The 25,095-nt window shown below is 34.9% G+C and overlaps 2 protein-coding genes and 3 non-coding genes across 5 annotated transcripts; 1 reads left to right on the top strand and 4 right to left on the bottom strand.

The window, feature by feature from the left end:
• The first annotated feature begins 6,699 nt into the window (after positions 1–6,699).
• LOC130941386 (4-hydroxyphenylpyruvate dioxygenase) lies at positions 6,700–8,581 on the top strand. The gene is made up of 2 exons (XM_057869867.1): positions 6,700–7,896; positions 8,117–8,581. The coding sequence occupies exons 1-2, from the start codon at positions 6,746–6,748 to the stop codon at positions 8,286–8,288; spliced, it is 1,323 nt and encodes a 440-aa protein (XP_057725850.1). The 5' UTR covers positions 6,700–6,745; the 3' UTR covers positions 8,289–8,581.
• Positions 8,582–9,265: 684 nt separating this feature from the next.
• TRNAE-UUC (transfer RNA glutamic acid (anticodon UUC)) lies at positions 9,266–9,337 on the bottom strand. Its single transcript has one exon. It is a non-coding gene; the product is annotated as a tRNA-Glu (tRNA).
• Positions 9,338–9,909: 572 nt separating this feature from the next.
• On the bottom strand, positions 9,910–10,070 carry LOC130942816 (U1 spliceosomal RNA). The gene has a single exon (XR_009071366.1). It is a non-coding gene; the product is annotated as a U1 spliceosomal RNA (small nuclear RNA).
• A 1,037-nt stretch (positions 10,071–11,107) lies between these two features.
• On the bottom strand, positions 11,108–11,268 carry LOC130942805 (U1 spliceosomal RNA). The gene has a single exon (XR_009071355.1). It is a non-coding gene; the product is annotated as a U1 spliceosomal RNA (small nuclear RNA).
• A 7,750-nt stretch (positions 11,269–19,018) lies between these two features.
• Positions 19,019–24,201, bottom strand: LOC130940456 (rRNA (cytosine-C(5))-methyltransferase NOP2C). Its single transcript, XM_057868586.1, has 12 exons — positions 23,941–24,201; positions 23,217–23,580; positions 22,703–22,850; positions 22,357–22,494; positions 22,162–22,224; positions 21,696–21,817; positions 21,194–21,431; positions 20,847–21,058; positions 20,279–20,379; positions 20,029–20,110; positions 19,838–19,899; positions 19,019–19,719 (listed from the first exon to the last, which is right to left on the bottom strand). The coding sequence occupies exons 1-12, from the start codon at positions 24,177–24,179 to the stop codon at positions 19,605–19,607; spliced, it is 1,884 nt and encodes a 627-aa protein (XP_057724569.1). The 5' UTR covers positions 24,180–24,201; the 3' UTR covers positions 19,019–19,604.
• Positions 24,202–25,095: the final 894 nt, after the last annotated feature.

Genomic DNA, 25,095 nt, shown 5'->3' with positions numbered 1-25,095 from the left:
TGCCCCTGTATATTCCCGATCTCGTCGTGGAGAGTCACCCTTGGGCTTTGTTCATTGATTTCTATTGGTATCATGGCTTCTACGTTATAAACCAGTCGGAAGGGCGTTTCTCCAGTGGCGGATTGGGGGGTTGTCCTGTAAGCCCATAGCACTTGTGGGAGCTCTTCAGCCAATGCTCCTTTTGCATCTTGTAGTCTTTTCTTCAGCCCTGCCAGTATGACTTTGTTGGCTGTCTCAGCTTGCCCATTGGCTTGCGGGTGCTCCACCGAGGTGAACTGGTGTTTGATTTTCATACTGGCTACTAGGCTTCTAAAGGTAGAGTCGGTGAACTGGGTTCCATTGTCTGTAGTAATGGAATGAGGTATCCCATATCTCGTGATGATATTTTTGTAGAGGAACCTCTGACTTCTTTGAGCAGTGATGGTGGCCAATGGTTCTGCTTTTATCCACTTTGTGAAGTAATCTATTCCCACGATCAGGTATTTGACTTGTCCTGGCGCCTGGGGAAAAGGACCTAACAAATCCATTCCCCATTTTGCAAAGGGCCATGGAGAAGTGATACTGATGAGCTCTTCCGGGGGAGCCACATGGAAATTTGCGTGCATTTGGCATGGTTGGCACTTTTTCACAAATTCTGTGGCATATTTCTGCAAGGTCGGCCAGTAGAATCCAGCTCGGATCACTTTCCTGGCTAGTGACCTTGCTCCGAGATGGTTTCCGCAGATCCCACTATGAACTTCTTCTAATACCTCGGTGGTTCTTGAGGTCGGTACGCACTTTAACAATGGTGTTGATATCCCCCTTCTGTAGAGAATATTTCTTACCAAAGTGTAGTGTTGTGCTTCCCTCCGGATTTTCTTGGCCTCTTTTTCCTCTTTTGGAAGGATGTCAAATTTTATGTATTCGACCAAAGGGTTCATCCATCCGAGTTCTAATCCAGCTACCTCAAGGACCTCTTGTTTATCTTCTACTTTTACCATGGAGGGTTCCTGGAGAGTTTCTTGGATCAGGCTTCTGTTATTCCCTCCTGGCTTGGTACTTGCTAACTTGGATAGGGCGTCTGCTCTGCTGTTTAGATCCCGAGTTATGTGTTTGATCTCGGTTTCTGCAAAATGCCCAAGGTGCTCCAGAGTTTTCTCTAAGTACCTCTTCATATTTGGGTCTTTTGCCTGATACTCTCCACTTATCTGGGAGGTCACCACTTGTGAGTCGCTGTATATCATCACCTTTGTAGCACCGACTTCTTCCGCCAGCTTCAATCCAGCAATCAAGGCTTCATACTCAGCCTGATTATTTGAAGCTGGGAATTCAAATTTGAGGGAAACCTCTATCTGGGTTCCTCTTTCGTCCGCCAATATTATGCGTGCACCGCTTCCTGTTTTGTTTGAGGATCCATCTACATAGAGTTCCCATGTAGTTGGCTTTTCCTCTTGATCTCCTGCATATTCCGCAATGAAGTCGGTGAGGCACTGGACTTTAATCGCCGTCCGAGTTTCATACCTCAAGTCGAACTCGGAGAGCTCTATTGCCCATTGAACCATTCTCCCTGCAACATCCGTCTTTTGGAGGATTTGCTTCATGGGTTGGTTCGTGCGGACTCTTATTGTGTGAGCTTGAAAGTAAGGCCGTAGCCTTCGTGAGGCTACTACTAAGGAGTAGGCAAACTTCTCTAGTTTGTGGTACCTTAGCTCGGGGCCTTGTAGAACTTTACTAATGAAATATACTGGGTGCTGACTGGCCTCGTCTTCTCTTATCAGGGCCGATGAGACGGCCTTGTCTGCTACGGATAAGTATAGGACGAGGTCTTCTCTAGCTATAGGTCGAGTCAAAATAGGGGGTTGGCTCAAGAATCTTTTGAACTCCTGGAACGCCTCTTCGTATTCAGGAGTCCATTCGAACTGACATCCCTTTCTCAATAAGGAGAACAGTGGAAGGGATTTTAGTGCTGATCCCGCCAAAAATCTGGAAAGGGCTGCAAGTCGGCCATTCAGTTGCTGGACCTCTCTCAAACAAGTCGGGCTTTTCATCTCCAGGATAGCTCTACACTTATCGGGATTAGCTTCAATCCCTCTTTGTGTTAGCATAAACCCTAGGAATTTTCCTGTCTCTACTGCGAAGGCACACTTTATGGGATTTAGTTTCATCCCGTGTAACCTTATGGTGTCAAAGACTCGAGAGAGGTTTGACAAGAGGTCGACTTCTTTCTTGGTTTTTACTAACATGTCGTCGACGTATACTTCCATTAGGCTCCCAATGTGAGAGGCGAACACCTTATTCATCAACCTCTGATATGTGGCCCCTACATTTTTCAGTCCAAATGGCATGACCACGTAGCAGAAATTAGCTCTTGGTGTGATGAATGATGTCTTCTCCTGGTCTGGCTCATACATCGGGATTTGATTATACCCCGAGTAGGCATCCATGAACGACAAGTATTGGTACCCCGAGCTGGAGTCCACTAGAGTATCAATACTTGGCAGTGGATAAGTGTCCTTGGGACATGCCTTATTCAAGTCGGTATAGTCGACACACATTCTCCATTTGCCATTTTATTTTTTGACTAGCACTACATTGGCTAGCCATGTTGGGTACTTGACTTCTCTGATGAAGCCGGCTTCTAGGAGCGCCTGTACTTGCTATTCTACTACTAGGGCTCGTTCTGGGCCGAGCTTGCGTCTTCTTTGTTGTACAGGTCGGGATCCCGGGTAGATCGAGAGCTTATGAGACATGAGCTCGGGGTCTATCCCGGGCATGTCGGAGGCCTTCCAGGCAAAGAGGTCGGAGTTGTCTCTTAGGAGCTTAGTCAATCCTTGTTTTAGGGTTTCCCCTAGGTTGGCTCCTATGTGAGTATTTTTTCCTTCCTCTTCGCCGACCTGTATCTCTTTGGTTTTTTCTCCCGGCTGTGGTCGCAGTTCCTCTCTAGCCCTTGCACCACCGAGTTCTATTGTGTGAACCTCTCTGCCTTTTCCTCTCAGGTTTAGGCTTTCATTGTAGCATTTTCTTGCCAACTTCTGATCTCCTCTTATCGTTGTTATCCCCGCTGAAGTCGGGAATTTCATACAAAGATGGGGAGTGGATACCACTGCTCTGAGTCGATTAAGGGTGGTTCTGCCGATTAAAGCATTATATGCTGACCCCACATCGATGACTATGAAGTCTATACTCAGAGTCTTTGATTTTTTCCCTTTTCCAAAAGTGGTGTGGAGGGGCAAAAATTCCAGTGGTTTTATTGGCGTGTCACCTAATCCGTACAAGGCGTCGGGGTAGGCTCTTAATTCTTTTTCATCCAACCCTAGTTTGTCAAAAGCGGGCTTAAAAAGGATGTCCGCTGAGCTTCCTTGGTCTACTAGGGTTCTATGGAGATGGGCATTTGCTAAGATCATAGTTATTACTACTGGATCATCGTGTCCAGGGATTATTCCTTGCCCATCCTCTTTTGTGAATGAAATGGTAGGGAGGTCGGATGATTCTCCTCCGACCTGGTAGACTCTCTTGAGATGCCTTTTGCGAGAGAATTTGGTGAGTCTCCCTCCTGCGAACCCCCCTGAGATCATGTGGATATGTCTCTCCGGAGTCTGTGGTGGTGGGTCTCTTCTGTCCATATCCTCTCGCTTTCTCTTCCCATGACTGTCCGACCTTTCTATGAGATATCTGTCAAGCCGACCTTCTCTAGCCAGCTTTTCTATCACATTTTTAAGGTCATAGCAGTCGTTTGTGGAGTAGCCATATATTTTATGGTACTCACAGTAGATGCTGCGGCTCCCCCCTCTTTTATTCTTAATGGGTCTGGGGGGTGGCAGCCTTTCAGTATTGCAAATCTCTCTGTATACATCTACTATAGAAACTTTTAGAGGAGTATAAGAGTGATACTTCCTTGGTCTATCGAGACCGAGTTCTTCCTTCTTCTTAGTTTCCCTCTCCCTCTCTTTTGTTGAGGGAGGGTGCCCAGGTCGCCAACTCAGGTCTCTTAGCTTAGCATTTTCCTCCATGTTGATGTACTTTTCAGCTCTTTCCTGCACATCACTTAAGGAGACGGGATGTCTTTTGGATATGGATTGTGAGAAGGGACCTTCTCTAAGTCCATTGACTAACCCCATTATTACTGCCTCGGCGGGCAGGTCTTGAATCTCTAAACATGCTTTGTTGAACCTTTCCATATAGGCTCGTAAGGATTCTCCGACCTCCTGCTTTATTCCCAGGAGGCTCGGCGCATGTTTCACCTTGTCTTTCTGGATAGAGAACCTCATCAAAAACTTCCTCGAGAGGTCTTCAAAACTGGTGACCGACCTTGGAGGGAGGCTGTCGAACCACTTCATCGCTGCTTTCGATAGGGTGGTCGGGAAAGCTTTGCATCGCGTAGCATCAGAAGCATCATCTAAATACATCCGACTTTTGAAATTGCTTAAGTGATGCTTCGGATCCGTGGTTCCGTCGTAGAGGTCCATATCGGGGCTTTTGAAGTTCCTTGGAACTTTTGCCCTCATTATGTCCTCACTAAAAGGATCCTCTCCTCCTGGGGTGGTTCTTCTCGTTCGTCACGGAAGTTTCGACCTTTGAGGGAGGATTCTAACTGCAAGAGTTTACGTTCTAACTCTTTTCGTCGTTCCATCTCCTCTTTTAGGTTCTTTTCAGTCTCCCTTTGTCGCTCCCGTTCCTGTTCTAACTGTTCTAAGCGACTTTGGTGGACGTGGACTAATCCCATGAGTTCAGTTGCATGGGATGGTCCATCTTTCTCTGATTCGCGCCCCTCTGAAGAATTCACCTTCGGATTTTTTACTCCAGAGGTACATTCTCTGTGCTGATCGTTAGTTCCCTAGTGAAGGGTCAAGTCTGCATCATTGTTTCCGGTGTCAAGATTCTCTTGTTCAGAATCTGATTCCACATGACCCTCTTCGGGGGATCTGTCCGCCATCACTGGTTGATCTCTCGGGTCCCCGGCAACGGCGCCAATGTTACGATGGGTAACCGAAGATTAATGGGCTGGATGGCGTTGGTTGGCCCAAACGTATGAAGGAGGAGGCTTTCAAGTGGATCTGCTACTCGGGGGCCTCCGTCCGACTTGTGCGTATGAAAGAATGGGGGGTGGTACCTGCAAAGACACTCCGATGCCTAAGTCAGCAAAGGTTTAAGCAGGTTTTAGAATGTATTGGAACTTAGAGATACCTGAGGAGTGTCAGGGTATTTATAGGGGTGATCCAATAACCACCGCTGAAGTAGTTCCACCTTTTAAGGTGAATAACCGTCCGTTTATCTTAGGAAAGTTGGGATATGGCTCCTGAAAGTGGGTAGAGAGATTTCAGGGGCAGTTACTCATTTGAATGAGTGATTATCTGCCAGTTAATCATCGTCCCCGACTTCTATAGAACAAGTCGTGGTGGGCACCGACTTCGTAAAACGAAGGTCGGTGCTGAGTGAGGCTCAATCCGTGGGATTAGGCCTTTTGTTTGGATCTGGGCCTTTACTGTTGGATCAGGGTATGAACATAACTCATTTTCGTTTACAATGTAAACGAGATAAAACAGGTAAACAAGATAAATATTTACTGTAAACGAGATACATGCATTTTAAAAAAAATTAAAAAATAATAAAAAATATTAATAATATCAATAATCTAAATTTTTAGCATACAATTAGTAAATAAAAAGGTTGATAAGAGATTAAAATAGATAAATTTGATCAATTAGTACTCAAAAAGGTTGATGGGATAATGAGAGATAACCGTTTTAATTTTATTCCCACTATTTCTATCAATCTCTCTTAACAATTGTCAAACGGTTATTTTTATTTTTTAAATTTAAATCAATTTAATTGGATCATAATTTAAACTAAAATTTTTTATCTATTCTTTTTGAGTACTAATTAATCAAATATATCCATTTTAAAAAATTTTAAATTAAATTATAATCCAATTGGATTGATTTAAATTTAAAAATAAAAATAACTGTTTGAAAAGATTGATGGGACAGGGGAAAGAGAATTAAAATGGTTACCTCCCTGAGAGATAACCATTTCAATTTTCTTCACACTATTCCTATCAACTTTTTTTTAGTACTAATTGATCAAACATATTCATTTTAATCTCTTCTATCAATTTTTTATGCACTAATTGTATACTAAAAATTCAAATTATTTGTAGATTTTAGTGTTTCTGTAAATAATTGTCTATTATTTTACATAAATAAATAATTATTAAAAATTTTGAATTTAAATTATTTTTATTAAATAACCTTTACTTGATAAAGAATTACCGACTAATCATTAAGTAAAATGTCATTTTATGTTAAAATTAATAATGTTACTCGAATCTAGACATAAGCGTAAGCTAGTCAAGTCTTGTCAAGTTTAGCCATAATAGACTGGGGCTTGAGTTGAGTGGACCCAAAAGAGCAGCTGATGCCTAATTAGCCAAGCTAATAAAACCACATTTGAATATATTTGTATTTGATGATATGAATTATGATTATGATTATGATTATCTTATCCATCTAGAGTTTCAAACTCAACTCCAAGTCACTGTCCTTCCATACTCTGTTCCCCGTCCTCATCATCTCAAATCTCTGACCTGTCATCCTATGCACATGCCGTAACATATTGCAACTCGCAACACAACCCGCCCATAATTCCCACCCTCTCAACCAACCAACACCCTCCACGTGTCACCCTTCCCTCCTCATTCCCACACTTTATTAGCACCATTACCACCTTCAACTTGAAGCACTTTCCATCACATTCCCTCCACAGAGTCATGGTTACCCAAACGCAACAGAACGCTCCCTCGTCTTCCCCCGAACCGGCTTTTAAGCTGGTTGGATTCAAAAACTTCGTCCGAACCAACCCGAAATCGGACCGCTTCAAGGTAATCCGGTTCCACCATGTGGAGTTCTGGTGCACCGATGCAACCAACACCGCCAGCCGCTTCTCTTGGGGCCTCGGAATGCCGATCGTAGCGAAATCCGACCTCTCAACCGGAAACGCAGTTCATGCCTCCTACCTCCTCCGCTCCGGCGACCTCAATTTCCTCTTCTCCGCTCCTTATTCCGCCTCAATCGCCGGCGATGGTGCCTCCGCTTCCATTCCCTCCTTCTCTGCCTCTGATTGCCACTCCTTCGCAGCTAAACACGGCCTCGCCGTCCGCGCCGTCGCCATCGAGGTGGAAGACGCCTCCGCCGCCTTCTCCGCCAGCGTCGCCAACGGCGCGAAACCTGTATCTCCGGCGGTTCTCCTCGACAACAGCGTCGGATTCGCCGAGGTTCATCTCTACGGCGACGTCGTTCTCCGCTACATCAGCTACTCCGACCCGACCCGAGAATCAAACCTGAATCCTAGCTTACGGTTCCTCCCTGGATTCGAAGCCGTGGAGGCTGATTCGTCGTTCCCGGAGCTAGATTACGGTATCCGGCGACTCGACCACGCCGTCGGTAACGTGCCGGAGCTGGCGCCGGCAGTGAATTACTTGAAGAAATTCACCGGATTCCACGAGTTCGCTGAGTTCACGGCGGAGGACGTTGGAACGAGTGAGTCAGGGCTGAACTCGGTGGTTCTTGCGAGCAACGATGAGATGGTTCTTCTTCCGTTGAACGAACCGGTGTACGGAACAAAGAGGAAGAGCCAAATTGAGACGTATCTTGAGCACAACGAAGGTGCAGGGTTACAGCACTTGGCGTTGGTCTCCGAAGACATATTCAGAACTCTGAGGGAGATGAGGAAGAGAAGCACCGTCGGTGGTTTTCAGTTCATGCCGTCTCCGCCGCCAACGTATTACCGGAACTTGAAGAAGCGTGCCGGTGATGTGCTGAGTGATGAGCAGATTAAGGAGTGTGAGGAGCTTGGAATTCTTGTTGATAGGGACGATCAGGGCACTCTGCTTCAGATTTTCACCAAACCTGTTGGTGATAGGTCAGTCAATTTCATTGAATCATAATTGCAATTGCGGCGGCGCATTTTAGTTGCTGTCTTCGCCTGAAGTTCATAGTCTATAATTTAGTCAAGTCAAATGATCTCAAAGTTCTCGGCTATCAACTTCAGATTAAAATAATTGTTTGAATCTAGGACTATATAGTAGTTGACCAACTATAATCATTTTGAAATATTGTTCTTATTTGTGTTAAATTTGCAGGCCAACCATTTTTATAGAGATAATTCAGAGAATTGGATGCATGCTCAAGGATGAAGAAGGAAAGGTGTACCAAAAGGGTGGATGTGGGGGTTTTGGAAAAGGCAACTTCTCTGAGCTTTTTAAATCCATTGAAGAATATGAGAAGACTTTGGAAAGTAGAAGAACTGCATAATGGGATTCTGTCCCTTGCAATTTCCCTGAAAAATGAGAACTACCAGTGACTGAATAAGCTATGTTATTTATATCCAATAATCAATAGCTCATGGATAAAGCAACACAATTACTACACAGTCACTTAGGCAATGTTCCTTTCTTCTTGTATTATTTACCATATAGTTATGCATGAATGATACAAATAATCTTTGGTACTAAAATTGTCAAAGTATATTCTCTTCAGGACTATTGCCCTTACAAGTGATGTTAAAATCTTAACTTGCTTGAATGTTAATATCTTTTAGCTTTCAATTGTTGAAGAGTGAGATGGTAAAATGGGAATTTGATAATGACATAGTGTAGCATTGGGTTTCAACACACAACTTTACAGTAGCAGCCTGTTTTACTTAGCAGTTAGCAGTGCTTGATATTTAATAAAACCTTGTTAATATTTACCCACCAAAAAGCAGAGGATATTTCAATAGCAATAATTATGAGCCACATCCCACGAGGTTTTGGTGATGCCAAATTAGTGCAGAGAGCTAGGATTCCCTTGCATGTTACTATAAAACAGAAATATCAAAGATTGGTAATGTTACTGTTTTGTATTACTAAAGTATTTGCCATGCGATGCATATACATGCTGTCACCTTGCCATCTGCATGAATGATTTGTCCATTTGTCAAGTGAACAACAGAAAAAAGTTGTGCTTCATAAAGTATTGGAAAAGAAAATAAATACTTTAATAGTGTTTGCTAAATGTGTTTGTGTGTGCGTAACTTTATGATAATTTGTAAAGATTTTATAACTGCGTTAAAATTAAAATATTATGTAGTCTAACATTTTTCTTTGAATCTTTTGAAAATCCTAACAAAAGTGAATAATTTAATGATCATAGAGGGGACAGGGCAATAATTTATTGTCTCAGTATATTTGTAAAAAGAATAATATGACAGGTGAAGTTGCAAAACTTTGATGCAAAAAGGGAAAAATTAATTCCGTTGCCGGGAATCGAACCCGGGTCTCCTGGGTGAAAGCCAGATATCCTAACCGCTGGACGACAACGGAATTGTTGAACAGAATTTACAAAAATTTTCTTAATGAATTTTAAAAACTAATTGCTCAAAGATAATCCTTATTATGTTCACAGGTGCAAATTGGGAAGACTAGATATTACGCCCAGTCGCCCACACATACAATAATTTATCACCATATATTTATATACGTTTTGTATATTTTATATTTCAGGTTTTTGCAATACCTTATTCAATTCAAATCCATTATAAATTTATAATTATTATTAAAGCTAACACTTATTTAACGTACAATTGTAAGGCTTGGACTAGATTGGACTCTGATTAATAGGTAACATTTTTCTGATGGAACTAAATATAAATGAAACTAATTACATAACTTGATTGGACTTTTCTGAGCAGGTTGCGAAAGTTAAATAGAGAGAGTAAACCCAACCTAGATAAAAACAAAAAAAAAATTACTCAAACGTTTTAGGCCCACTGGTAGTGTTACATACCTACCTATAATGCAATGGCATCATTAAAAGAAGTTCAAAGTACAGAAACCAAACGCTAATTGTAAGGCCCAACAAAGACGGTCTAACAAATAGTTTGAACTATAATTGGATAGGGGCCGCGCGAACGCAGGCCCCCACTGCCACAAATTATGATGTAGGCTCCACCACTTGGGTAGACCTTAAGCTGGCACCCTTTCCAAGTGCAATGAAAGCCACCAGCCTAGGCCATGGGCCTTCTTGATCGCCCATTGACCCCATCCAGGTAAGTATGTTGCTCAATTCCACACACTTCTCTTTTATAACTCCACCTTCCATACTCCCTCATTTTCCTCCCCGATGTTAGACTCTTGCGTAACCCAATATCAATTAAGTACTCTATTCTACCATGTATTACAAAACACATTTTCTCACAATTAACTTGAACTAACTCTTCTGTGATGAAAACTTAATATCGTCAATATATATATAGTTGATTTTTTTATTCAAAATCAAATTAAACTGAATCAAAAACACCGCCAATGTAAACTGAGTTTAATTTAATAAATTTGATCTCGTAACAAAAAATTTAATGGATAAAGAAAAGTTGTTATAAGACCATGATACATCCTATTTTATTTTATATCTCTTTTTATCAAATTAGAGTTTATTGGTTGACTTTATTTTATTTTCGTAATTAAATTATATTTGTTTCCTATATTTTCAAAATATAAATCCAACAAAAATATATAAAGTCAACTAAATATTCATATGGCCATCTGTATAAGATTGTACTAAAAAAGGAGGTTGATTATTATCATGAGAGAAAGAAAATAAGCTTATTATTATTACTATTACTCTAGTGTTATGTACTTATGTTGTTTGAAATAATCATCATCTATTTTTATAGTTCAGTTTCCAAAGTTACATGAATGAAATAATGGATGTGAATAAACCGCAACTCCCTTCCATGTTTTATGTTTTTTCATTTTTAAATCCTTTTAGCCTCTAGTGGTTTATCCACAATTCAATATACAAGTAGAAACCGCGACACCTGTAACAATTGATGTATATAAACTTTAAAACCACACCTTATAAAACCAGTGAGTTTAGGACTGATATGTCACCATTATCCAAATATTACAATTGGATCATTTTTAACTCCTTTATTCATTTATGCAATTTTTGACCCTGTTCAGATCCATGATAAATAATATAATTATCATTAAAACCTTAAACCTCAATCGGGATTATGGCGTACTAGCAGTGTTACACATCCTTTGTAAGGCCCATCAAAGATGGGCTAAGAATTATTTTTGAACTAGAACTGGATAGGGGCCGCGCGAACGCAGGCCCCTACTACCACAAATTATGACGTAGGCTCCACCACTTGGGTAGACCTTAGGCTGACACCCTTCCCAAGTGCAATGGAAGTCACCTGCCTAGGCCATGGGCCTTCATGATCACCCATCGACCCCGTCCAGGTAAGTATGTTTCTCAATTCCACACACCTCTCTTTTATAACTCCACCTTCCATACTCCCTCATTTCACCTCCTCGATGTGCGACGCATGCTATAACCCAATAACAATTTCTCCAACTATGTACTCTGTTCCAACCATGTATTACAAAACACGATAAGTTTCTCACAATTAACTTGAACGAATTCTTTTGTGATGATAAAGTAGAAGGACCATGAACATGAGAGTATATAGAGACCACAATGTAATGATCAATATATCAATATGTCATTTTCCATTATATGATCTGGCATTCCTAATAAAGTCAAGAGTTTGCTTGATATGGATTTCCATTCCATCTTCATGAGTACGAAATGAATTTAATTGCGTTTATGCTGTCTTTGTAGTGGCGTGCCCTCATGCATCTAATTCCATAACAGCATATATATATTATCTGCATATGCTTTAAATTTAAAACGACTTGTTTTTGTTTCTTGCTTTACATATATACCATTCGACTAACATGAAAAAACACTTAACAAATTATCACTTGTATATATATATATATGTAATGCACAAATCTTTAGGTTTGTGAAAATGAATTGCATATAAATTAAATGAAAATAATGGGAGGAAAACTTTGCAGGGATTGTGTGCCAGTGTTAGTGGGAAAAGATGGAGCATTTGAGAAGATTTTGGTGCCCATCAAATTGATCCACCATCCAAGGATTGTGGAGTTGCTAGACCAATCGGTGAAGGAGTTAGGGTATCCACAACGCTTGCTCAAGATTTCATATGATTCTAAAAGCTTCAAACTCGTGATTGCCAATATTTATCATGGCCATATATAAACACCAAAAGTATGAATGCATTTGATAGAAGTATTCTTGGTTATTACTTATTAGTGATAGTGGATTGCTTTGTTAGGAGCTTCATGAACATATAGATTGTTCTACACTCAGTTTTCTAAGTTAGATGGTAAATTAATGAAGCAGATGATGTTATATAAAGTAGTATTTGCTCATTTGATGTGTAATCGGACAAGGGAAAGGCTATTTTATTTGCTCTATAACAAAATTTTATTAAATTAGAGTGCATTATCAATTTTGAGATAACATTATTCCCTCAACAAAAAACTATCTATATATTTTTTTTTATCAAAATTAGCCAATTTTTTAAATTATTTTATTTATATTAATTTTAAATTCTAAATTATAAACTTTTATCAAATTTAGAAAATAATAAATTTCTTTTTTTAATTTTATTTTGTATGATGACAAACATCATTTAATTGGGTTTGAAAGTCCAAAAGAATTGTTTGATATATGTGTTCATAGTGTAGGCCCAAATTAATTTTTGGTTGAGCAATCCAATGAGAAAAATATCTTGCCTATGCTATTGAAATTAGACAAAAAAAAAAAAATTAAGACTGATATATAGACTATTAATCTATGATCCACGAACATTGACAACGGGATACGACACGACACGACACGGAACACGCCAACACACAAATTTTAAAATCTTACATGACACGGGGACACGCATACATATAAAATATAAATTATTTTTTAGATAAATCGTAATGATATTTTAATATTTTATTGATATTAAAATATAAATTAATTTTTAAATATATTTTTTGATTAAGTTGTCATTAAGTATGTCAATACCTTTTAATATATTTTCTGATTTGTATCATGATCTTAAAAGATTTTTTTTATTAAGTTGGGTGAGTACTTAATGTTAAAAGTCTAGACTCGAAAACCTAGTCAAAACAAGCTTAGTTTGAAGCTTGTGAGTTAGTTGATAGGATTAGATCGAATCCTAAAAAATTGATATTTGTAGTTTTTGAAAAATATAGTGAAAATTCTATTATTGTTGTAGTGAAAACTAGATGTAGAAAGTTTTAGAGAGTCACTTAGATAAAGACGTCTAAAATGTTTTTTTTAAGACATTTTTTAGTAATTAATATTTAATATACATATATATATATATAATCGATTAAATCGTGTTATTTTTGTCAAAATTAGGCTAGACAAATTGATTTGACCGAAAAATAGTGAATCGACTGATCTAAATTAATATTATTTTTTATTGAAAATAACTACAATACCCTATTATAAAAAATGACTAAAATACTTCTATTATATATATATATATATATATATATATATATATATATATATTTTTTGAGAATTTTAAATTCTAGTCTTTTATTTTTCTGTTGTTACAGGGTTTGGATTTAGAATTTTTAGAATATATATATATATATATATATATATATATATATATATATATATATATATATATATGAATATTTTAATTATTTTCTATAATAAGGATATTGTAATCATTTTTTATAAAAAATATTATTAATTTAGACCAATTCAAAATTTGATTTACCATTTTTTCGTTCAAATCAATTTGTCTAGCCTAATTTTGACAAAAATAACACGATTTAATCGATTATACTAGTATTGAATCCGTGCGATGCACGGGATTTATATTTTAATTTGACATGGTAAATCAAAAATAATATTTAATAATCATAAATTATTCAAATTTAGTATAACACTATCATCATTATTATATAATAAACGTACTTAAAATATTATTTTATTTTTATTCAAAGTAAAATATAAATGAAACAGTTTGAAATTTATAATATTTTTGAGCCATAAAAAAAAACCTGAAAAAAATAAGAACATATATAACTGTAATTATTAAAAAATATTTTAAAAAAAAGATATTTTAAACGTTTTTATCTTAGTAACTCCCAAAGTTTTATTATACAAGAACACCAAACTAAGATACATGATGGGATAAACTTTTTCTCTTTGCTCTATTTTATTCTGTTCATTAAGAGATAAAATTATTTTGTCCCCTGCATAATCACTATATATAATAGATACTATAGAATCACTATTTCATATCTCTATTGGTGATCAAATTTCAAATTTTAAAAAGATGTTGTAGATTCAATCTTTTCTTTTCTTAGATCATTAAAAACTTTCACTTTTAATTTTGAACTATAATTCTAAATACTAAAATTATTTAATATTGACTAACTTAAAATTAATTCTCTATACTCTCTCTATGTATTAACGATGTTAGGATAAAACATATAGGATAAACATATATTAGATATGTTTATTTTGTATTATTAGAAATTAGTTTAAGTTTAATATAATAATAATAATATAAAAAATATTATATAATTATCTAATTAGATTTATATATTTCGATAAATTTTTAAGTAATAAATTTAAAAATTAATTATTTTTATTAATATAAAAATTAAATTTACTAAATAATAATATAAAACTCTTCTCATGTGTATAAGTATATTCTTTAGTTTGATGTAACATTATTACTATTCAGCATCATAGTCAACCTTAACGAATTGTATCCAACAACTTTTATGATACGATTTCATTGATTAATAAGTAATTCTCACACTACAAATAATTAAAGTAGGGTTTATTCCTTATCTCCCCCCTCCCCAATAAATAAAGGTTAGATATGTATTAGGAAAAATATAGGTAGAGAATGAAAATATTAAATAACGTGAATAATAGATATATTAGATGTTTAATTTAGTAAATGTGTAAATGGTTATTCTAATATTAAGATTTAGATGGATAATTTAAAAGTTTAATGTATTTTTATTTTATTGAGTAGATTTTAGAATTTATTGTTCACATTATTCATAAAAACTATTGTCTATTTAGTAAAGTCCTATCTATTATATTAGTTGTGCTCGTATAATAAATGAAAAAGAATGCTACAGAATTAACCTAATTTATTATTTTTAATTAATAATTAATTAATAATATTTAAAATATTAGATAAAAATATAATATTGATTTATGGACTAAAATTATTAAATTGTTGACTAAAAATATTAACTAATAATATAAACTAAAATTTTGTTGATCCTCTAATTTTTTTTATAAATTAATAATAGGTTGTGTTGATACAGGTGGTAGGTAGGTTGTTAAATTTAATTGCATGAATTAAGATTTTTTTTTCCACTTTAATTTCCGTGTGGCATACATATTAACATATATATGCACACCACAAACAGAGAGCAAGCAGTGGATTACACTCCAAAAAAATGGATTAAAATTAAAGGGTCCTTTTTCAATATAGTTGTCCACATATACATGTATATATCATGGACGTAATTACGTAAAGGAAAGAAGAAAAAGACATTTAAATCACAAGAGATTTATGATATTCATATATGTCCATTCATGGAAAAATTACATCATATGTGGACTCTATATCATTCTTTATTTGCTAACAAGTTTCTCTTTCTACCAAGAAGCAAAATTGGAGTAAAAAAATAAACAAATAAAAAAATAATAAATATTGCGCATTATCAATGTGTCTATGTATGAGATATGGCACTCTACATACCCTTTCTTTCTGTCATGATATTTATTTTTTATTTCTTGAAATATTTTTTTTTTCGGTCTTGGATAATGTTTTGATGCAATGCATATAGACCAACAACATGAATCTAGCCAAAATGCATGCTAGATCAATATATTGAACATGAATGAAAGTAATGTTATACATTTATTTTCTTAAAAAAAAGGGTTGTCATTTATGAAGCAATATCATAATAATATTATATAGAGGAGCCACTCAGATGACGTTTAAAATATATTTTTTAAGATATTTTTTAATAATTAAAATTTAATATATATAATTAATTAAATTATATTATTTTTGTCAAAATTAAATTAGACAAATTAATTTAACTAAAAAATGGTGAATCAAATTTTGAACTGATCTAAATTAATATTATTTTTTATAAAAAATTATTATAATATCCTTATTAAAAAATAACTAAAATATTTCTATTATATATTTTAAAATTCTAATTTATAGTCTTTTTCTTTTTTACTGTCATAAAATTAGGATTTAGAGTTTTTAAAATTATATATATATAATAAGGATATTTTTAGTTATTTTTTATAATAAAAATATTATAATTATTTTTTATTAAAAAATATTAATTTAAACTGTTTCAAAATTTAATTTATTAATTTTTTGACTAAACTGATTTGTCTGGTCTAATTTTAATAAAAATAACACAGTTTAATTTATTATATGTATTAAATTTTAATTATTAAAAAATATCTTTAAAAAAAAGACGTTTTTAACGTCTTTATCTAAATGGTTAAAACTTAAAAGTTTAAATTTAAATCCAATAAATTAATTTTTCATATAATTTTCCTATCCTTTTTCTTCGTTATATATATCCCTACACATATTAACCTATATTTTTCCTAACCATTAAAATCAGAAGTAATTAAGCAGAATTTCCATCACAAGTCTATGTTAACAAGGTTTAGTTTTCGCTACTGTACATTTGTTTCAATTTGAGTATAAGAAATTTCATATTTTATTACATTTTTCACATTACAAATATAAATATAAGAGATTAATGATGACACCTATTACATTATTAAAAGTTTCATATACTACTACATACAATTAATTGAATGATAATAAAATGGTTTAAGATTACTAGTGAATGTATTAACCTCATTTTGTTAATCATATATCAATGTTTAACTATATAAATCAATAAATCAAGAAAGGAAAATCGCTTTCTCTACTTTATATATTTAAGGAAGCATTTGTGTAAAATCAAACACAAGTAGAAGATACCAGAAAGAATAAAAAACATAGATATGCACCACTGATGCACAAGTCACGAGTGACAAACTGACAATGCTTGGAAATTGAAATTGAAATTGAAAATGACCACCACACATACGTTTCAAGCACCAAAACATGTCCAAAGAAAAACACCTGGCAAGAAGATCTTCTAGTAAATTGGGCAATCAATAAATAATTAAATACCCACCATTTTGGATATTATCATCTTATTTTTATATTATTAAAATTTAAAATTTAAAATTTTATTAGCCAAATACTGAATAAAAAAGATAAATTTTGTTAGTCACATAACATTGTTTTAAAATTTATATAAGATAATCTTCATATAAAAGTAGAATTATTTATGTCCATTTATTTACAAAAACTAACTGAATGTACAAAATAGTAGAACATTTTTACATTGAAAAATTCATTATTTGTACATCAAATTTATCAGCTTTTCAATTGATATCTAATTTCTCATTAAATTTTTTTTTTTTCTCAAACTCTTGAACCGCAATTAAACTCACCGAGTCACCATGTGAGTCCCCCTAGACACCCTACCCCCCTAGAAATTGACCAAATACTAATTTCATCGTTTTCTTTATCTTTAGCTTTGCCTTCTCCATTAATATATATAAAACCGTGAGTCACCAAACTTTCAAAAACATGTGCCCTTGTGTCACTTCTTGTGATACCCTAATGCCGTAACCTATTTGACAAGCACATTTCATTAGAAAGCATAGAACCTTCTCTCTCTCAAATCTAACATTGCCCTCTGGTGTTACCATTTGGTTCCGCATTATTAGGTGCATGTATTTTTCATGACGTGGCCCTTTCACCTTATATCTACCTATATATATTCGAGATAATAACATTTATTTTCATGGGTATTTGTCTTCAATAATCAACTTCTCTAAGCTTTTTTTTTTTTAAGATTTTGTTTCACTTATTTCCCTATTAACTACATAGTAGTTCTCTTATGGCTTCATCATATGAGAGCAATGATACGGACTTAGTAGAAATGGATTTAGAGGTTGAAATTGATGGGGATCTCCTAAGAGAACTTTTAGAAGAACAAGAAGGCAAGGATGACAATGGTGATAAGGTGGTATGTGTTGCAGAACCTATGATAGTAGAAGGCAACAAGGTTAATCCTAATGACATGATCGACGTGGAGCAAGAAAAACAGCAGCGGAAGAAACAAGAGTGCCATCCGATCGATGATTTCGAGTGGCTGAACATGATGGACATGGTGACGGTGGAGCCAAAGGCTAGTAATGATCCTCTGGATGATGTGATAATGATGAATTGGATTTCAGATAATAATAATGATGATGACATATTTGGAATGATAGATTTTGGTTTAGGTTATGGTAATGGAGAATATAGTTACTCTTCAATAATGTCTGAAGGGTTTGTCTCCAATGAAGTGATGAGTTACAACTGTTGCCTGTGGGAGAATTATGATATCTAGATGCATATAATAGAGTTTGGTATTATATAGCTAGGTCTAGAATTAAGGAAAGCAGGAATAAGAATTTGCATAAGTAGCTGACTTGTGAAATAATTTTAGCTTATAATGCATAAATTTTAGAAGCATAGCTAAAGGTAAACTATATAGCTTACCAGGAGTAACTTACTGTTTCTGTAAGGCAGAAGTGCAAGAAACTTAAGGAGCATAACAAAATTTGTGACTTTGTCCATGTCCTATAATTAATTTCAAGAATACTTATAGCCTGATTTTTATAGATATGCATTTTTCATCTACAGCTCCAGTAATTTTCTCCATTTACTTCTGTTATGTGTATATATTAGAAATGATACCATACTAACTATCCTCTGTAATAGTTTCTTAAAGTTTCTTTGTGAATTTAGTCTGAAATCGGAAATTTACCTTCACCTTCACCTTTAGTTTTAATATCTCAGTTACATCGCATGATATGACTTTGGTACTTCCACTTTTATCCTTAAACTAATAATAATAATAATAATAATAATAATAATAATAATAATTACTAAAACCCTAATTAAACTATATATTAAATTATCATTACTAAAACTCAACAACTACTAGACAAGACAAATATAAGTACTCAGCAGCTTCTCTCAATGTCACATACATTGTCACTGTCCAGATCAGGTTTCAAAATCTTGGTTATCCTGGCTCTAACACAATTCATTTTGATTAAGGTGAAAACTCAGGTGAAGTTGATATCTAAAAGTCGTTAGATGAAAATTTAGTCAAATCAGTCAAATCATCTAACGGCTCTCAAGTATCAACTTCACGTGAAGTCGTACCTGAGTTTCCACCTTTGATTAATAAGTTCATAAAAGGAATGAGAAGCAGTGTGAAACTGCACATAAATAGACCCGGTGAATGACAAAGAGCAGTGTGAATGTTGAGGGGGTAACAAAAAGTACACAGCAGAATCATAATATTTGGTACAGTTTCTTTTTTTTTTTTTTTTTTTCAAAATCTTAACCCCGGCAATTTTTCCCCCTTTAATTTTCTTCTATAAGGTATAACCTTTGTTCCATTTGACTAAAGTGCAAGGGAATTCATAATATCACTTCGTTCTCCAGATTGTCGTCACAACTCACGAGTCACAAGCCAGTCTTTGAAAGCTTTGCTCGAATCCTCGAAGTCAAACCGCAAAGCGCAAAAGTGAACTAAACATAGATTCTGGCTAACCATCTTTAGACCCAACAACAAATTTGGCTATGAAAAATCCAATTGTATCAAGTGGGGATGATGGATCAAACCTCTGAACTAGGTTTTCCTCTCCAGGTCGTAACCACTCCCTGTGAAAAATAAAGTTCATATGAACTTCTTAATTAAACAATCTGCTATTTTATAGTTTTGTTGAATTTTGAAATAAATACGTATACTTCTATGGTTTTCAATTGGGTGAGTACTTACTCCAGGTATCCGTCGGGAAATTCACAACTACCAACTAGTCCAGGTCCTCCTAGTCTTGGGTGCTGAAATAAATAAAATACCGAATCTTAATTACTCAACCAAATTATGAAAACTAGTTTTATACTAGAGGGATATAAATCTAGTAATCAATCAAAAGGACAAAATAGGAAACTAAGGAAAGGACATCAAACCTGTGGTGCCAATGACAGGTATTTGTATTTATCCAAAGCATACCGAACTAAAGCTTCATTCTCACCGGGATTAATTGTACAACTATCATATGGAAAGAACAATGTAATCAATAACCGTTTCATCTAAGCACGACGGGAAATGGAAGGCAAGGAATCCAATAAAAATGACTAGCAGATTTTAAGATAAACTCTAACAATAAGGTTAAACATGCATAGAGAGCAATGTGATCAGCAAAATGTGCACTCTTACGTTGAATATACAATTACTCCACCTGGTCGAGCCAATTGAACAGCCTGGTCAAACATCCTTCTCTGGTATTTTCCATGGTTTCTTAAAGATTCAACTGTTTCCTGCCAGACAAGGCATCACATAGTGAATTCTCTTTTCCTGGTAAAAAACAGCAATAACAAACCAAACTAACAGTGACACTCAGATGGCAACGGAATAATACATTTATAATCCATGCTAATTGGTCAAATTCATGCATTAATTTTCTGGGCAAGTATGATAAATTTTAGTACAGAGGATCTTGCACGAACTAGATTGAAATAACCACAACTTCTACAGACTCCCATAGATAATATTAGGCATTTGTTTAGATATACAAGTGCTGAGGCGGGTTTTCATAGTAGATAACTATCCATGAAAATACTCATCATGCAATGAATAGTAGAGGAACTAACTCTCCTTCCATATAATCAGGTCCCATTTTCTATCGTATTGCAGCATGAAAAATGGTCTAAGATAATAGTTCATTACAAACATAAATCAAAGTACATGAAAGATTATGTGAATGACTGAATGGAGCCATTTCTACCTCTCCAGCAAATAACCGAGGCCTTAAACCAAGGGCAGAACAGGGAGCATCCAGAAGAACTCTATCAAAACTATTAGGAGAGAAACCTTTTGAACCATCAACCCTGCCACCTAAGCTCTGATTTCTTCCAGGTCCGTTTCGTGCTCTTCGCATACTCTTCCGGATGTCAGCTTTGCTCAAATAAACTTTTCCGTTAGCCTTTTCACCATTACCTATTGTCAGATTATTTAACAATAGATTTGTAAATAGATGATGCAGAAATAACATTTAGGTATAACAAATACAAAACAGGAAAGAAACAGAAGATAATAGCAAAGAAGAAAAATTAAGGAATAGAACTTACCCACCATTTTTCTCCATGACCTCGGTTTTTAACCTATCTTCAATAATAGACAAGATTCCTTCTCCTTGCACATTTGATGAATCAGACACTTTATTTGCCATACCATTATTGGCATCACAAGAGCTTGGACCAATAGAAGCGTTAGTATGGTTTCCTCGACTAACAGATTTAAGAGCATCCAATTTAAATGTCTTTATACAACTCAAGCCCATTTCATTTGCCCTTTTCTGAATATCCAGCACCTAGACAGCCATCATCATTCATCAGATAAATTTACAGGGTTCACTGTTAATTTTAGAAGTTCTTTTGCAACCTAAATAGATGTAGGTGTATATGTAAAGGTTGACTTACATGGTAATATTAGCAGGAACACACACACACACACACACACACACACACACACACACACACACACACATACACACATGGAATGATATAACAGTCATCAAACACAAACTACTAGATAGGAATTTACAAGATTATCTGTATCCTTTCAGAATTTCCACCTTGTTATGAGATCTATCAGTTGCGATGATCTCTCCTTCATCCTTCATAAGTATTGCAATTGCGGTTGTTTTCCCTCCAGGTGCAGCACACATGTCTAGTATCCTCTCACCCTTTTGTGGATCTGAATATTACAAAATCAATCTATAATGTTATACATTAAATTACAAAGAGGTAAAGGTCTAAGTGATTATGAATCCTCCTCAACATAAGAAAATTCAAAACAACAAAGAAGAAAGCGAGGGAAAAATCAACGGCACAGAGTAAAAGAGCTATGTTACTATGAATCACATGCTATAATGGTTCAATTTGGCAGTATCAAATGGGATGATTGGGATCATAGCAAGACCTAGCTGGGTTTTAATCTGTAGTACTTGCTGGAAATCATAATGAAAATGCATTTACAACCAAGGAAAACAAATAGGCCATAGTAATTGTAAATCACAACTGAGACCACAATTTGTGTACCTAGAGCATGTGCAGCAACAATACTTGGCAGGTTTTGAAGAAATATTTCTCCTTCAAGAACATCTGGGAAACCAAAAGGAAACAGTAATATAGCAGCCACATAATCTTACTAAGCGATAGAAGAACTGCTAACTGAAATAATTTTTCCCGATAAATAAAATATATCCCAGATATAAAAGAGAGGGTGAAATTTACTATGAAAAGAATGAAGTTCATATACTCTGTTCTTCATCTCCACACCAACTCCTTCAGGAACCCGAAACAGTCCAGCCCTTGACATCATTGCTGTTCCTTGGCCAATATAAAGCCCATTCCGTTCAAAATAATATGGATCTATAAAACAAACAAATAAGAAATTCTGCCAACCATATTCTTGACAGTTAAATTCAACGGAAGCAACTACCTTAATAAAACATAAACATAATTTGTTCAAATGACCTCCAAATATTTTACTATTTAAGCTTATTTGGAAGACCAAGTTTAGAAGAGGATTCTACAAATTATCATCTCCAGAATCCAGGGGAAAAAATACACTTCCCACCTGCTTGTGATCCTTGGAGAACAGTACCACGTGTCATACCAATACCCCATCCCCCATCCACACCCTTCTGCTCCACAGCAACTGAGACAGCAACAGTATCTCCTTTCTCAACATGAGCACTGCAAGCCATTACACCAGGAACATATGCCTAAACGAAAACTAGCATCAGGAACCAGTGAAATACCATCAATAAGTATTTACCATAAGATAGAAAGCCCTACAACCAAACCAAACCAAACCTTTTGCATACTAGGGAAACTGAAAACTTATAATAATACTTTCAAATATAAAAGTACACATCAAGGCAAGAAGCTTTGAACATTTTGGTTTTGGGGAGAGAAAGTAGACAACTTATGCCTACTGTATAGAAGGGTACAAGAAAAAAAAATCAGAGAAAAGACATTTTGGCATGACATATCTGTATACTCTATTACTGCAAATAGCAGAATTCTCAAACAAGCACATCTTTTCTTATACAGGAGCTTCCTACTATCACTGTGGAAAAGAAAACAACCTGAGCACCCCGAAGAACAGCCTCGGCACACTTCCTACTAACGATGACCTCCTTGGGAGGAGGCAAATCAGGTGCATAACCATAATTGATGTGACGAGGCCCAGAACCCCAAACAAACACCACATATTCCATCCCAGGAATCTGGCACTTAGAAACAGCACCAGCACCAAGACAATCCCCTCTTAAAGGATTACTATCTCCATCTTCGCTTTCCACCAATGCCAGGTTCCCATTAACACCATTCTCAGAGACATCCCCAGAACCTGAGGAAGACTCCTTCAAAATCGCCCGTAGCTTCTCAATAACAGCATCAGTAGTGGACCTCATCGTGTTAACCCGAATACAAGAGTACCTAGAAGGACGGCTGCAATACATAACCAAGAAACCTAACTTTACAACTCAAAATTCCAAAACAACATAACAACAAGTAGCATTAGCATATTTGAAAATTCAAAATCAACCTTAAACCTCTCAATACATGTGCTGAATTACTGAAAAGCAGATTAATATACACATTAGCAATTTTGATCATATATATATTATCAAGTAAGCTCACAAGCTATCGAGTCGAACACGGCAATCAACAAACTCGGCCTCATTTGTTTCACTTCCTACCTTAACCGTGCATATGCTAGCAATACCACTATAACTAAATTTAACCGCTTCTAACTAACTAACTAACTGACTAACTAATGAGCTACTAAGATGCGAGAGAAGTAGTTACGTTAGAGCGATGGAGATGCGAGAGAAGCGATCGGCGCCATAAGCTTTGGCGAAGTAGTTATGCACCTCTGGATTCCATTTGAGGGTTGGATTGAAGGAGTATCGATCGGAGTGGAGTTGTTGTTCCTCCATTGTTGTTTGATGGCGGTGAGTGGCGGCAACGTTGGGGGTTTTATGGAATCGTCTTCTGCAGCTTCCAAGGGTTTTCAGCAGCGTAAGCGTTACCCTCCCTTTCTTCATTCATTCAAACAAATTAAAATCACGCTTCTATTAATCAATTAATATTGGGGGAAAATGAAAAAAAACATATATATCGAGTTAAACAATGTTAGTTAACATTAGTTATTAAATTACATATATATTACATATATTTTGTATTTTAAATTAGTAATCAATTTTTTATATACGTATTATATCGAGTGGGTGAAATAAAATACCAAATTTATCATCAGAATATTGTTTATAAATAATTTTTCAGTAATGACCAAATGTTAGATTCATGCAACAAGTCTAATCATAAGCTAACTAACCGCTGTTTTTCTGTTAACATCCAAGTTGACATTGCATAATCTAAAACGTGATGTCAAATTAAATCTTTGATGGTTATGGAAAAAATTTGGTTATTTTGTGCAGTGAATAATCTTTTTGAGATTGCTAATTAAACAATAACCATCTTAAATAACACGAACAACTACTAATCAAATAAAAATATATTATATCTCCAAATTAATTATATAAATTTTAATATTAAAATAATTATCCATGTATTTAGTGAAATGAACATCCAATATATATATTATTTATATTGTTTAGTATTTTCATTATCTACTTATACTTTTTTTATTTTTTTAGTTATTTTTTGTGTTCTATTCTAACTTCTAAGTTTATTTATGTACTTTTTTTATATTTTTTAATTTGATAGATTAAAAATTAATTTATAATGAATTAAAATTTTATTTAAAAATTTATCATTTAACTAATAAATTATTATATATAAAACAAATTTATGTTACTTATTTAAATAAATTAATTACTATACTAACTAAAATTAGTTTTATTCAGTATTCACTATTTGACATGGTCAAATTTTGAATCCGAATACACTTATTTTAAGAGATTCATAAAATTTGTTTGTTTTTCTTTTTAATATAAGATA

Source organism: Arachis stenosperma, chromosome 7 (genome assembly GCF_014773155.1).
Source record: "Arachis stenosperma cultivar V10309 chromosome 7, arast.V10309.gnm1.PFL2, whole genome shotgun sequence".
NCBI classification, from domain to species: Eukaryota; Viridiplantae; Streptophyta; class Magnoliopsida; order Fabales; family Fabaceae; genus Arachis; species Arachis stenosperma.
Note: the sequence above shows the minus strand (reverse complement) of the source record. Positions and strands in the feature narration are given on the sequence as shown.

Excerpts from the sequence above, each read along its gene's own strand:
- LOC130941386 (XM_057869867.1), top strand. The coding sequence starts at position 6,746 with ATGGTTACCCAAACGCAACAGAACGCTCCCTCGTCTTCCCCCGAACCG. Across the intron at positions 7,897-8,116 it reads ACCAAACCTGTTGGTGATAG|GCCAACCATTTTTATAGAGA; the intron begins GTCAGTCAATTT and ends TTAAATTTGCAG.
- LOC130940456 (XM_057868586.1), bottom strand. The coding sequence starts at position 24,179 with ATGAAGAAAGGGAGGGTAACGCTTACGCTGCTGAAAACCCTTGGAAGC. Across the intron at positions 23,581-23,940 it reads CGCATCTCCATCGCTCTAAC|CCGTCCTTCTAGGTACTCTT; the intron begins GTAACTACTTCT and ends TATGTATTGCAG. Across the intron at positions 19,720-19,837 it reads TTTCCCGACGGATACCTGGA|GGAGTGGTTACGACCTGGAG; the intron begins GTAAGTACTCAC and ends TATTTTTCACAG.